This window comes from Monodelphis domestica, chromosome 1 (assembly GCF_027887165.1).
Source record: "Monodelphis domestica isolate mMonDom1 chromosome 1, mMonDom1.pri, whole genome shotgun sequence".
NCBI classification, from domain to species: Eukaryota; Metazoa; Chordata; class Mammalia; order Didelphimorphia; family Didelphidae; genus Monodelphis; species Monodelphis domestica.
The window spans coordinates 116,687,497-116,702,764 of NC_077227.1; the positions used below are offsets into that span (position 1 = coordinate 116,687,497).

The following is a 15,268-nucleotide window of genomic DNA, read 5'->3' on the forward strand; positions in this document are numbered from 1 at the left end:
CAGTAGTCAGGAGTGCTAACAGTTATTTCACAATGTGAAAACTGTTTACTTGAATTGTATTAAAGATATAGTAGGTTTCCAATAATTTTTAAATTCAAAAGAAAAGGGGCAGCTGGGTAGCTCAGTGGATTGAGAGTCAGGCCTAGAGATGGGAGGTCCTAGGTTCAAATCTGGCCTCAGATACTTCCTAGCTGTGTCACCCTGGGCAAGTCACTTGACCCCCATTGCCTAGCCCTTACCACTCTTCTGCCTTGGAGCTAATACACAGTATTGACTCCAAGATGGAAGGCAAGGGTTTAAAAAAAATAATAAAAAATTCAAAAGAAAATAGAAGGATATCTTGTCTTTCTTCTATTAAAGTTTTACTCAATTTTGTTCAAGGGAGTTTGGATAAACTGCTTCAGACCCCTGTATGTATATTCTACTCCTCACTGAGATTCTATATCAAAAGCTAGCTCTCTGGGAGGAGTTAAAACTGCAGACAAAACAAAACTGGAAGGTGTTGCAAACACTGAAGACAGAAAGGTGCAAACAGGCAGAAAAAGTAAAAGTGATGCCTCTTATAAAAATGCAAATAAATACAGAGGAGAATCATCCAGAGATGGTTATTCAAAGGAGGTGATAAAAAGAACATCTGAAAATATGTAGGGGGTGAAAGCAAACAGATGCCAAGAAAAGGCTGGCTACAACAGTAATGCCTGAAGTTGTTGTAGCAAAAAATGTACTAACAACCCTACAGAAGCAGGAAGCAAGGTGAGTTACAGGAAGGTAAAAACTAGGTGATGAAAAGGGATTATTTTGGGGGCATAGGGTTGAGCTTAACTATTCTTATAGTAAAGCTTTCCTCCCTAATGTATGTAGTATAAAAAAGAACATTTAAAGAAACAGGCAGGACAGCAGATTCTACCTTAAGGGAGAAACTTCTTTTGTTCTTTAGTCTGACCCTGGAAGAACAGTTTTCTTTGATCGTAGTAACTGAGTAATTATTCTCTCAGGGAAACCAGCTCTTAATAGAACCTACCTGAGCACTTCATGCCTCATGGGAGGTCAACTATTGCCCATGAAGATTCATTTACACAGTGCTTTCATCAAGGTTTTTACTGACATGAAGTCCAAAATATTGAATATCAAATTCTGAGGAGCTCAAAGCCCTTAGGTTTAGCTCTTCATCACAGTGATGGTAGCTCAAAGGGAAGAGGCTGAGAACATCTCTCTGTGCAGGCAGGGAAAACAAGATGCAAAAAAGCCAAGTGATTCAGTGTCCTCCACTAGGCTGGTATCAAAGCCAACATCAGAACCTAAAATGTCTGCTCACTGGACCATCACATCTCTTGGAAGCTAAACTTTTTAATGAGGCTTCTGCTTTGGATTAAAATCTACATGGGAAGATGTGCTCTACATTGTATTTGCCAAAGCTGAGGACAAAGAGGATAGAAACAACAAACTAAGTCAAGGGATTATCAATGAGAATAATGCTGAGGTCAGATCTAAATGGCTTATTATACTGCAGACATTTCATAAGCAATTTTCTATGGCAGAATATATCTTTAAATTAAATAGTTTTTCAATTAACAAGTATTAGTTCCCCCCCCCCCCCCATCCCTTCCACCCCATGGGGGGTAGGGAGAAAGAAAAACAAAAACCTTTGTAACAGATATAGCAGAACACATTCTCGGTCATACACAACTGACTAAAAAGCACGGAGAATACAAGGTCCCACTGTTTGCTGACTATAAAAAAAGCATTTATACAGTAAAATGCAGCTTTCTAGGCTCTTCTCCAATGACATCCTTAGATTCAGATCATATCTACCAATCTATATTCATTTATTGAGTAGTTCCTATGTGCCAGGCACTGTGCTAAGGAAGTGCTGGGAATATAAAGAAAAAAGTATAAGCAGTTAAAACAAACCAGAAGAAGCAGCTTTGAGCCTCTACCCTCAAAGAACTTACATTCTAACAGAGGAAACAATATAAAAAATCAGAAAAACAAGATAAGTACAAAGTAGAGAGAAAAGTCCTAACAGCTGGGGAAATAGGGGAAGATCAGGAAAGGTCCCTTCAGGAATGCTAGGATTAAAGGAAGCCAGGGATTTTTTGAGAAACCCACAGAGCAAGCTTTGTTCAACAGTCATATATCAATATAAAACCCAGAATAAACCCAGGATATATATGTTCACCAAAGAGATGCTGTACACTGATATAAAGGATACCCTGCACAGACTCTGAATGGAAGCTGATTGTGAGGTCCATTCAGACCCTAAGTGACATTGTACTGACAAGATCAAAGTCCAGAACACTCCAGGACCTCCTCAATGAAATCTAGAACCATTTGAAATAAAGAAGCCCAAAAATCCTCACAGAAAACCAAATCATAAGAAAAAGTCCACTGAGTTCACCTGTATATGTGTATAACAGGCACTATAGAAATGGTCTATTAAGAAAAAACAGAGAGAAAAAAAGAAAAAAAATGAGGCAGTAGTGAGGCAGTAGATAAACTCTAACATTTAGTGGGCTCCTTTGAAAAGACTGTGAGTTAACCTGACCCCCCCCCCCAAAAAAGAAAAAAAAGAAAAAAAGATGGGGACATCCTTCACAGCATGAATAGGACTTCTTTTTCCCTTTTAAAATTAAATGATTTCTAATACTTATGGTAGACAACAGTTCTTCTGGACTTACAGGTAAGATCCTAGAAAGTCTCCATGATATAGCATAAAGAACACAATGGATTTGAAATAATACAATACAGTCAACTTACAACCTCCCTAAGCCTCAGATGACTCATCTCTAAATTGGGGCTAATATTATTTATCCTATCTCAGAGGATTACTGTGAGATTCAAATGAGATAAAATATGTAAAGTACTTACGACAGAAAAGCACTACATGAAATTGTCATTGTCAGTATTAGTTGAATCCCTTTTGATATAGAAAATACAATAGCAAGTCAAAACAACTGAGACATAGTCCCAGCACACATTAAGATTACAATGAACTGGGGGTAAAACAGATACCACAAACATATGATATATTTAATGCAAAACTGACTTCAAAATGCAAATTCAAGGTCCCAGGGAAATAGAAGGGGAAAGAATCACACTCAGTTAAAGGGTGCCTTGGCAAGAAGCTGGACCACTCATTTTTTCCTCTGAGAACTAAGAGCAATAAAGAATGGAGAACAGTTAAAGAACTGAGATATATAGATGTGAACCTGAGAAAATTCATGATGTAGAATTAATCTCACATGAAATAGGAAAAGCAAGGTATTCTGATGATGAATACATAGATAGGAGAAGGGATGGGACTTAAGGGGAGAAGAAAAGGTTTCGAACAATTATTTTGGGGAATAAAAGCAGGAACGGATAAAAGAATAAAAGGATGGCTGAGTAGTAGTGGAAGCCCAATGAACGCTCTGAAAATTAAATTCACAGGGAATAAAATCAGTTCAACCTCAGTATTTTTTCTAGCAATACTAGATTTCAAGTTTTCCTGAGAACCCAAATACCAGGTCTCCAATATTTAATCCTTCTTAAAAAATTCTTTCATTAAGGCTTTTCCCAATTTGCCATTTCTTCTTTCACATTTACCTAGCTCTATTCTAGGTTAGCAGTGCAAGTACAGAGATCAGCCTGTTATGTGCAGATAAAAGCAAACAGGGTCTTTCTCCTTCTGTTGCCCAATCAGGGAGTGTTTTTTTGCATATCTTAATCTCATGTAGAGGACAAGCTACAAGACTGCACTGCTGACTAGGGCAGGCCCATGAGGATGCCTCCATGACTTCAAGTTACTTCATAGCAGAAGCTGACAATCAGATGATCTCTGTTTGGGCTCAAAGATGATGTAGTGATGAGATGTGTTTCTCCAAATAGCTTTTAAAACTACTAACCACAAGTTTGCAATCAATAGCGCTGTACACAATTTTAATGACCAAAACTTAGGGGCAAATTAAATTAAGTCACTGAAGACTTAAGCTATAAGATCAATTGCCATGGCAAAAATAATGAACACAAAAAGAATGAACACAAGTGGCATATTATCAATGATGATTTGTATGCATTGTGTCATAAAAGATGACATAAAAGATTTCAATGGATAGTGAGCCAGGCCTGGAGTTGGGAGGAACTGAGTTCAATCTGGCCTCAGATATTTCCTAGCTGTGTGATCTTGGACAAGTCATTTAACCAGAACTGACTAATCCATAGTTCTCTTCTGCCTTGAAACCAACACTTGTATTGATTCTAAGACAGAAGGTAAGGCTTTAAAAAAAAAGAAAAGAAAAGAAAAAGAAAGACATTTCCTGGAAGACTGAAAAAGGCCTATCAGGTGATACCTTGTGATAACAGATGCATAGTCCAAATATACACTGATACCCATAGAAGGATGAAAGACCTAAATCAGAAGTTCTTAACCTGGGGTCCCAAAATTTGGTTTTTGAATTTTTTTGTTAAATTTTTTTTTCTACCATTCATTTTTTAAAATTCTGAGTTCCAAATTCTCTCCTTCCAAACCTTTCTCCACCCTTTGGGAAGGCAAGCATGATATCAAATATACATGTGAAGTCATGCAAAACATGACTTCTAATTATCCATGTTGAAAAAAGGCAAGAAAAATAAAATAAGTGAAAAAAATTCTTCAGTCTACATTTAGAGACCACCTCTCTGCAGGTGGATAGCATTTTTTTTTTATCACGAGTCCTTTGGAAGTATCTTGACCAGAGAAACTACTAAGCCTTTTATAGTTGGATATTCTTAAAATACTGCTTTTATTAGGTTTTTTCTGAAACCATACTGCTCATTATTTCTTATAACACAATAATATTCTATCACAATCATATATTTTAAGTTGTTCAACCATTCCCCAATTCATGAGCATCCCACCCCCCCATTTCAAATTCTTAGCCACCACAAAAAAGAGTTGCTATAAAATTTTTCTTTGATCTCTTTGGGATATAGACCTAATATGGCTGGGTCAAAGGGCATGCATAGCCCTTCGTCTGAACATGAATTTGTTTAAAAAAATGTAAATAACCAATATAACTGATTTCTCTTTAATCCTCTGTATTATATCTTATACATGTAAAAATATAATATGAGAAAGGGTCTAAAAGGCTTCATCAGAATGCTGGAGGAGTCCATGACACAAAGGTTAAGAAAATCTGCCTTAGAGTAAAGCTTCTAACATACCAGGAGAATCCTCTACAGAGGATTTATGGGAAGAGAATCCCAAAGGATGAGAAAAATGCAAATGGGATGATATAAAAGAATAAAACTTTACTTATTTGCAGGCATAAAAAGGTATATTACATTAAGAGAAAGGGAGGAAAGTAGGACAGTCAAAGGAGAAAAGAAATCAAGAAGGGAAGAATCCTTCTTTAGCACCTTGTTAGCCACCCTTATTCCTAGCCTGACAACCACATCTCTGTTGTAAAGTAGTCCCCTACTCTCACCCACACCCTTCCAATCTGCCTAGTTTACTGCTTAAAGCAGATAATTATTGAAATAAATTACTATGGTACTAAAAGTAACTCTTAAGAATGTAGGACAGCCTCACGATTATGAAGTAACTTACTAAAAAGCCCAACCTTTTTGTTATATTATCATTGAAAAACTCAGAACTTCATGGGAAAGGAAAAGTATATCTGAAAAATAAATGATGACATCTCAATATGAGAACTGTCTTTTCACACAAATTTATTAAATTCATCAAATTTTGAAAGAATTTGTGAAAACATATCTCTGACAGTAAGAAATAGGGAACTTCTGGCCAAAGGCCCTGACAATTTTGTAGTATAAGCTAAAGTCACTTTGCCCACAGTTATGCAACCCAGAGAATACTGGTTATAGATAAGGTAGGCTGGCTGCTTTTGAATGTCAAGGGGACCTTTTAAATACTGTAGAAACTGTAGACTGCAATAATCCAAAGATAATTCATGAAGATCTTTGTTATCTCTTAATATTAAAATCCTTCAGAATTCTATGAAAGAACAAAATTTCACTCCCTGTATTCAAAATTTATTTTTGAAATAAAAATTATTTCTTAATAGAGAAAGAACTGTCTAAATTACTGAAGAGTTAAATAAGAATTTCCAAGTATGGTGATAAAAATTAGAAGCTTAAAGAACAGGCAAAGTTATTTTATTCTTATTCAAAATTAAAAATAGACAAAACAAAGTTCTAACAGATTAAAAAAACTTAAGTCTTAAAAATAGAATGCATTTTAATTAATGGTCAAAAGGGCAGAACTGGAAAAAATAGAGAGCATAGGGATTAGAAAGAGCTGCAGAAAAAAAGGAGAAGGAATAATATAGGTGACAGAAGAAAGGGATGTAAGGGTATGTGTATGATTAAAAATCCGTTACCCTAAAAAAGAACTACATATCCCTTTTTAAGGGTAACAGATTTTCAATCATACATATGGTGTAATAAAGACAGAAAGAGCTAGAAGTGAGTATGATAATCTAAAGTAGCCCAAGTGATCAACTGGTTTTACGGTCTTAAAAATTCTAATTAAGTTTCCACAAGTTAAAAACAATCTTTTCTGTGATGAGAAAAACTTTATTAACCTAAGATTTCTCTTTTTAAAAGAAGCTTATCTCCCCATAGAATTCTAAAGGTTTTGTAACACATTCAGTACTCAAATGATAAGACTATGTAGAGTAGAATGATCAGATGGATAAAGAACTTGCACAAACTAATGTAAGCAGTGCCAGAAACCAATATAAACCATGACCACAATAATACAAGTTGAACGTATAGCAGCCACACACAACCAACCTAAATGAATGATGTGAAATTACCAAGAACAAGCCAGGCCCCAAAGAAGAGATTGCTCCTTTTCTTGGGTATTGTAGAATTATTGGATGTTCTGTTTAATTTTGCTTAATTTTTTCTCTTCCTCTTAAAAAAAATTATTTGTAAAAAGGAATAGCTCTCTTTAAGAGAGGAGGAGAAGAAATAAAAGATACAGGGAGAAATATAGGTGATATAAAAACAAAAGATGTCAATCTTAAATCATGGAAATGGCACAAATTTCTAAGAAATTATCATGAATTTAATAGCTATTCCTTTATCGGTATGGCAGGGAGAATGGTGTGTTGCCACATGCAGTGGCGGGGAGGACCAAGTGGCTTTATATAACTCACAGGCCACTTCCTGGAATTTTACTTTGGTGTTGGGGATGCAACTATGGGAAATCTAGTGACCTCCAGCAGAAAGGCAACAAGAGAAGCTACTTCTGGAACAACTATGCCATCATTTCCAAAGTATGTAGATGGCAATTAGCCAGGGTACTTAAGGAAAAGAAAGGGAAGTTACTACACCAGGAACAACTAAGTCTTGTCTTTGAGCTGAATAGGATTAACAATAAGGGCAGAATTGACCCTTGTAAGCTTTCAGCAAGAAGGGAAGAACATAGCTGCAGCTGTGTGAGTGTTGTTTGAACCCACCTGTATGACTAACTTGGGGGGAAGGTGCCAAAATCCCTGGGAGGGGGAGTCTAATGACACAGTAATTCATATTCCACTTGAGATGAGCATTCACCCTACCCTCTCCTAGGGGCCTGTTGGAGAGCCCCACAAATATACTCAAAAGCTTCATCTCAATTCTTTGAAAGGTTAGGATGGTTTTACCCCACTGTATCTGAAGGCTATATTTGAAATCAGCATTTATATTACTTGGCTGAACTCTTCCTCCCCTACTCCAAATCAAATCCAGTTTTTGGTCTAGTTTAGGGATCAGGAACTAAATACATATCCAAGGCTCTCTTGGCCAAAATAAATGAAGAATCTGTTCTTGTGTGTTGATTTGTTTCATTAATACTCAAAAACATTACATACTGGAGGGCAGATTTGCAGGTAAGTGAACTCTCACAATCCATTCCTCATCCCACCAGTGAGCTCAGAACCAGGGCTTCCCCTGGGGTACCCCACTTGGAAATCCTTTCCTTAGAAATCCTTTCCCACTTTTGTTGTTATACTTCCTTTATGTCTCCCCTAACTAACTCACATACCATAGCTTCTCAGGGATAGGCTATCTCTCTTTCCATTTCCAATTCAATACAAATGATAAATTAAACCCATGTTACTAAAGTGTGCAAGACTCAAGGCTGAAATACAAATTAATTTATGTACATATATTTATACTAATGCTCTTCAAAAAGCTAAAGGCTAAGAATATTACCAGATATCACCCTTCTCCTTTCAATTTAATTTAACAAACATTTAATAAGCACTTACTATGTGCAAGGTACTGGGAAGGCTATCTCTGACATAGCTAGTTTGTGATATACTTATGAAAATCAGCAAGCAGGCCAGGTATAACTTATATCAAATTATTTGTCTTCTCAATAAGGAAGGCGTGGAGAGAGGAAGAGAATTTGGAACTCAAAATTTTTAAAAATGAAAGAAAAAAAGTCAGCAAGCAGGGAGGTATCTGAAAAGACTGGAGGCTGAGTGAACTAACTGTAAGCTCAATGAACGAACAGTGTAATATGGCTGCTAAAAAGCTAACATGAGCTTAGGAGAGAGTCCAAGACTGGGAAGGTACAAGTACCATTTGCTTAAGTCATACCATATCTGGAGTATTGTATTCAATCTTGGCCTTTCATGTTTTAGGAAGTGCATTGATGACATGGGGAGTAATGAAGAAGAAGGTACTCAGGATGAAGAGCTTCTAGATCATGTAAACTGGTTGAGGGAAAAAAGAAGACTGGGGTAGGTGGAGAAAGGCAGTACAGAAGGCTGCCAGGAGGGTGCAGCTGGGTGGCTCAGTGGATTGAGAACCAGTCCTTGAGATGGGAGGTCCTAGGTTCAAATCTGGCCTCAGACAGGTCTTAACTGTGTGACCCTGGGCAAGTCACCTAACCCCCACTGCCTAGCCCTTACCACTCTTTTGCCTTGGAACCAATACACAGTAGTGATTCTAAGATGGAAGGTAAGGGTTAAAAAAAAAAAGGTTGCCAGTTGTAAGGGGAGATGGGACCTGTTCTGTTGGACCTTAGAGATCAAAATGATGGCAATTAACAGAAATTGCAGAAAGTCAGCCTGATGTTTAATGCAAAGAAAAACAATCTAACAAATACCATACAAAAGAGGAAGAGGTTGTGAACTGCCTTCCCTTCTCTTCCTTTTCTGAAAATCTTCAGGAGAAAGCGAAAAGCCAAGTGGGTTCTAGTCCTACAATGTGGTCTCTTGTAGTCCCTTCTAATTTTGTGATTCTGAGAAAATAAAACCCAATACTGCAAAAGACAGTGAAAATACTTAAATAACCCAAGCACCCATGCTTTGCACATACCTTTCATGAATTTTCAACACTCGGTGAACAATTGGAATTTCCCTTCCTTCTATCTTAAAGACAACAATCTCTCCTACTCTTATGGGATCTTCAATTCGATTGGTTAAAAAGAGGAGATCTCCTCTGTGAAATGCAGGTTCCATGCTTCCACTAGGAGAAAAAAAAAAGCATATCATTAGCAAAAGTAAATACTTGCTTCACCTTAAGCATGTTTCAAAATTAGATGATATAAAATTCAGCAAAACACCTTTGGAATACATTCATCTTCTATAATTACAACTGTAATCATCTGATTAAATATGGCTTGGGTTTAAAATATAGTTTCCTCTGGCTCCCATCTAATGAATTTTACACTAAAAGTTTGTTACATTATTAGTCTTCATTCTAACTAGCCTATTTCAAGTACTATTATTTGGAGCTTTCTTATATCTTGAAAATGGCACAATGTTACTAATTTCTTAACCTTTTAAAATTTCAAATGAATAACACAGTAGGAAAAGAAAGGATGAACTTTAAAAACACTGCCCTTATTACATCTGAAAATCACTAGATATATTCTGGCATTCAAATGAGCACTGGATCATTTTTTACTGCCACTTAGGAAGATATGGCTAAGATGACCTTATAGGTTTAACTCAAGTGCTCATCAAGGCAAAAGAGCAGCTCATCTAAGAAATCACATCTTTATTATCAATTTGTTCCTGTTTTGCAAAAAGCCACAAAAGTGGGAGAAAATGAATAAGAGTTAAAGAATGGAGAAGGTGGAAAAAAACAAATTAGTAAGAGAAAGAACTGGATTTTTAGTTATACCATGCAAATGATTGTTATCTGTTATTCAAGACCTTCCATAAATCTGCCTATGAATTCTGGAGACAGAAGTGGATTTGCAGGTTATTACAAAAGTACTTCAAAGGGCAATGCAGGGAATTGATAGAATTCAATTCCATAGAGAGAACTGCTTTTTCACCATTCCCCTAACACAGACTTCCAGATAAAGTTTCTAATATCCTTTTCTCCACTATTGATTAATGAATTGTTTTAAACTTGTCCTCTGAACCAGTATCCCATTAGCAACAATTTTTAAAAGTTGCTAAGTCATTCCTCTAGTATTCTTTTTTTTAAATCCTTCTCTTCTGTCTTAGAATCGATACTAAATATCAGTTCCAAGGCAGAAGAGAGGTAAAGGCTAGGCAATTGAAATTAAGTGACTTGCCCAGGGTCAATATTCATAGCTAATAAATATCTGAGGCTAGATTTGATTCCCTCTAGTATTTTAAGGTCAAAGTTGAAGTGTCCACGATTGGAAGGATAAAGTAGATAGAAAGGGAACCAAATTCAACTCAGGGGCTATGAGGAAGCTTGACATGCCTTCAAACAGAAGACAGTTTCATTTGTTGTTTATAACTTTCTACCCTACCATGTAAGGGAATAACAGTTTTGCTTCTTGAAGATGTGACACCCTGCACTTCCTCTTTCACTTCCATCTGGTCCCTCTTTTCCTTCACTGCATGACTTCCCTACAGAATACTAGTGTTTATACTGCACTAATTATTTCATTCCAGTGAAGAAATCTTTGGTTAAGGAAAGAAGATTTCTCTTTAAACACGCTTGATACAGCTTATTTGACTAATCATTAATCAGGCTCTTTGACAAGTTACATTTTATACCCAAAACAGGCTGGTTCACAAATTTAGATTACATTTTAAGAGATTTTAAGTTCTGCTTTACTGATTTTCACTTCGTATTTCTAACCCCCTAGAGCTATGAAGACTTGAAGGGAATAACATTGGAGAAAATAACCGTTGTTACCTGAAAAATGGCAACATTTTAGATTATGATGCTTAAAAAAAAAATCATACATTTAAAATATTTAAGGGATTCCTACCTGGCTCTTAATTCTGGAGGAAAGAAATAACTTTAAATATTCTACTACATGATTTCTGAGATTGATTGGGGTGGGGGTGGGGAATCTTTCTAATAGAAGGCAAGCCCCTCACAGATAAAGACAATGTAGGGTTCCTGGCACAAAGTAAACACTGTCTTTTTTTTTTTTTTAATTCAACTGTTTTCATTTAGTGTGTTACAGGATGTGACAGCTGACCAGAACTGAAGACAGATAATGAGAGCATCTAAGAAGGCCTGGCCCAGAGAGCTGTCCACAGCAGCAAGCACATATTATGGGGACAGAGTTGTGGGAGTCTTCAGAAGATCCACAGAGGATGTGAACCTACTCGAGAACTTGGCTCAGGCCCTAACCACAAGTGTCATCCAGGTGATTTGTTGTGATTGTGCTCTATGTGTATTCCTGCTAGAAGCAATTACCATCTCTATATGTATGTTAAGTGCACTTTGAGGAATGTGACCCTTTATTCTCACCTAATAGAGAAAAGGAAGAATTTCTAGACTTGAGGGGAAAAAACAAAAACAAAAAAACAAACAAACCAGGAAGACATTCCAAATAAGAGCTGGAAGGGAATTAAACCAATGTCAATTAGTTGTATGACAGAAGAACATGTCACAGAGGAAAGATGTAAACGCTAGAAAAGATAAAACTTAAGAATACTGCTGTATAAAAAAATCACAAGGTTCTTCCTAAAGAGGCTAGATTTGGCCCTTCTGAGGAAAACACTTCCCACTCTCCAAAGAACACCAGGGAATATTCACTAGAATCAACAGGTGCAAAGCCAAGACTGGACCACAGAAGAAATTAGTAGTGGAAGTTTCTAGGAAACCAGAGAGAGAATTGCTGCTACAGGGTACAAAAGAAGCCACATGCATACCTGATACAACAAAAGATATGCCATCTTCTGAGAACATACAGACTAGATGTAACTGAGATGTATCAAACCTCTCAACCACTACATCTTCAATACATGTTGGAATAAAGAATAACAGCACCAGAAAGCTAGAAAGAATCTCTAGGTTAGAAACTGGGGGTGGGGGGGTGGGGGAGGGAAGGGGACGACTAGGTGGCTCAGTGGATTGAGAGCTAAGTCTAGAGATGAGAGAGAGAGTTGGGGTGTGTGTCTGTGTGTAAAAAAATCTATGAACCTGAAGGAGAGGTGGATATTTGAATGAAAATAAAATTAGAACTATAGGAATATACTACCTACCTCATGACCAGAAAGGAGAAATGGAGGATGAGTTCTCAATTCCTCTCTTGAAACTGTTAATGGATACAACAGACCTTTATTGGGAGCCTCCATTCCATAGATATCTAATGAAAGCCAACCATTCAATTATCTGAGGACCTTCTCTAGTGATAGATTCATCTTTCAAAAGAAAGTACAATAAAAATTGTGGATTTGTTCTATTCTCACCTACAAGAAAGAACTAGTGGGTTGGGAAGATTAATGAGAATTAGGGAGAAAATGATCTTGTTAAGTTAGAACCGTGACCAACAAAGAGGAGAGCTCCAGGCACAGTCCAAATTAAACCTTAAATGTTTAGGGAAGCAGATTTCAGAAAGCTTAAGGCAAAAACAGTTCTAGCATAATGGCTTGATTCTAAAGTCAGGGGTTCCTAACTTTTTATGTCAAGGATATCTTTAGCAACAGGTGAAGCCCATAGCAGAGTAAAATTTTCAGATGTATAAAATAAAATATATAGGATTACAAAGGAAACCAATTATAATGAAATAGATTTAAATATATGAGTAAATATATAAAGATATAGATATAGTTCATGGGCCCATTAAGAACTCCAGTTCTAAAAGAAAAAACTGCCCAAAGGGGGATAGGAATAATAGGAATAGAAGACTCTCAAGAATGAAATTCTGATGGCATGATCCCACTAAGGAAGATGGGGGGGAGGGGGAGGGAGAAGGAAAATAGTTAGAGAGATGGTTGTACAGGGAGTACACTGTGGAGCTCAGATTTTAACAGAATGTACAAAGGTTATTGAAGCAATTTATACTAAGGACAATTACAAATGCCTGACACTAAGCTAAGGCACTTGAATCATATCAAGAAAGCTAAAGACTAATGAAGGCTGAGTTGAGACTTGCAGAAACTGCCAAAAACAAAACAAAAAAAACCTTTATAAAAGCAATGTTTGAAGTGAACCTGCCCCCTCAAAACAAAGAAAACATAAGTCCAATATACATTAATGAGGAAGAACTAATCTACTCCTATTTCTGTCAAGGAGAATGATCTGATTTTTTAAAAAGCCTTTACCTTCTGTCTTAGAATCAATATTGGGTAATGGTTTCAAGGCAGAAGAGTAATAAGGGCTAGGCAATGGAGGTTAAGTGACTTGCCCCGAGTCACATAGCTAGGAAGTATCTGAGGCCACATTTAAACCCAGGACCTCCTATCTCTAGGCCTGGCTTCACATAATAGCTGCCCCCATAATGAATTGTTAAAAATGAAGTAGTCACTAAAAGGGTGTTGGTTCATTAAGAACAAGTAATGTCAATCTAACCTCATTTCCCTTTTTGACAAAGTTACTAAACTGGTAGAACAGGAAAATCTGTTAAGACCCAGTATATCTGAATTTTGGCAAGTCAATTAACAAAATCTCTCATGAATTCCTTATAGGGAAAATGGAGAAATGTGGGCTGGCTAGCAATAGTTTAGATGGAATCGTAACAGGTTAAATTAAAGGACTCAAAAGAATGGAGAATGAGCCATATGGCCCTGTTCTGTTTGTCTGACATTTCTGGCAATGTCTTGGGAAGATCCATTTGGCAAAATTACAGACGACAAAGCTGAAAGGGACAGTTAATATGGTGGACGAAAGACTCAGAAGCTAAAAGATTCAGCTGACGTCATAGACTCTAATAAGAGGTCATTTAGTAAGGATAAATGTGAAATCTAGCATTTAAATTAAGCAAAACAAAACAAAAAAACACCAACATTTCCCAGAAGATATGGCTAGACAGCAGTTTATATGCAAAAGGACTTTTGAGATTCTTATTGATTCCAAGCTAAATAAGAGTCAACAGTGAGAGGGTCTGCCAAAAAAAGCTAACTTGATCTTAGGTTGGCTATATTAATAGAAGCATAATGTCCAGAACAAAAGAGCATTTGTATTCTGATCAGATGACATATGGATAGTGTGTTCTGGGTACCAAATAAGGGACACTGATAAATCGTAATAGGTCTATTGGAAGACCAACATGCTTTGTAAAAGGACCCAAAACTATGGTATATAAGGAATGTAAGTTGAAAGAAACAAGGATGTTTGGTTTGAAGAAAAAGTAAATGTATTCTCTGTGCTCCAGAATGCAGACAACAGAACCAAATGGTAGAAGTTACAGATGCAGATTTTAAGCACAACAGACTAAGGAAGAATTTCCTAAGAATAAGAATTTTTCAAAAATAGAATGTGCTACCTCATAAGGTATACAGGGTCCTGAACCATTCATTAGCTCAGAATCTTGTAGAATGGAGGTATCAGACATGCAGCCTACAGGCCACATGCAGCCAAAAACACTCAGGAGAGTGTGTCCTAAACCACATTAAAATATAGTTCCTATCTGGTTTTAATGTGTTAATGTAATCATAAAAAAAGAAATCTATAAACAAGTGTGTGATTTTCTTAGTCAATATGTGGCCCACAGGGATCCTTATGTATCGTTTAGTAACCTCCATTTTTATTTGACTTTGATACTATTGATATATACCATAATAAATTACTTATAAAAATCTTTCCAAGTATAGCTTAAAATTGGGTAGAATCATTACAGGCTTCTCCCAAATAAAAATGTCTAAAAACAATACAGGAACAATATTAGCTATGGTATTCATTTTTACATTCCCTGTGCATTAATGTCAAGTAGACCATCATGGGTCTGAAACACGAAACTAAGATATAACTCAGGTTACCATTTTTATAATTCAACCAACATTTGTTTGTAATGTATATATATGTATTATTTGTATGTAATGTATATAAATGTACATTTACATTACTATATGCAACATGCTCTGAGAGGATACACAAAAAATGACAGGCTCTGCTTCAGAGACATATTCTA

The 15,268-nt window shown here is 36.4% G+C and overlaps 2 protein-coding genes across 12 annotated transcripts in view; one reads left to right on the forward strand and one right to left on the reverse strand.

Moving 5' to 3' along the window:
- The window catches only part of LOC103096863 (trichohyalin-like), a 60,052-nt gene extending 48,288 nt beyond the window's left edge, over nt 1–11,764 (forward strand). For 8 of the 9 annotated variants that reach the window (XM_056805545.1, XM_056805553.1, XM_056805561.1 and 5 more), the window contains 2 exons: nt 8,610–8,708; nt 11,365–11,764. The gene's annotated coding sequence lies outside the window, so the exon portion shown is untranslated. The remainder of the gene's footprint in view (nt 1–8,609; nt 8,709–11,364) is intronic. The other variant, XM_056805584.1, reaches the window with a different exon arrangement.
- The window catches only part of SEC11A (SEC11 homolog A, signal peptidase complex subunit), a 37,155-nt gene that overhangs the window by 4,584 nt on the left and 17,303 nt on the right, over nt 1–15,268 (reverse strand). For all 3 annotated transcript variants that reach the window (XM_007479220.3, XM_016428225.2, XM_056805594.1), the window contains exon 3: nt 9,289–9,438. In XM_007479220.3, the coding sequence (XP_007479282.3) occupies nt 9,289–9,438 (150 nt within the window). The remainder of the gene's footprint in view (nt 1–9,288; nt 9,439–15,268) is intronic.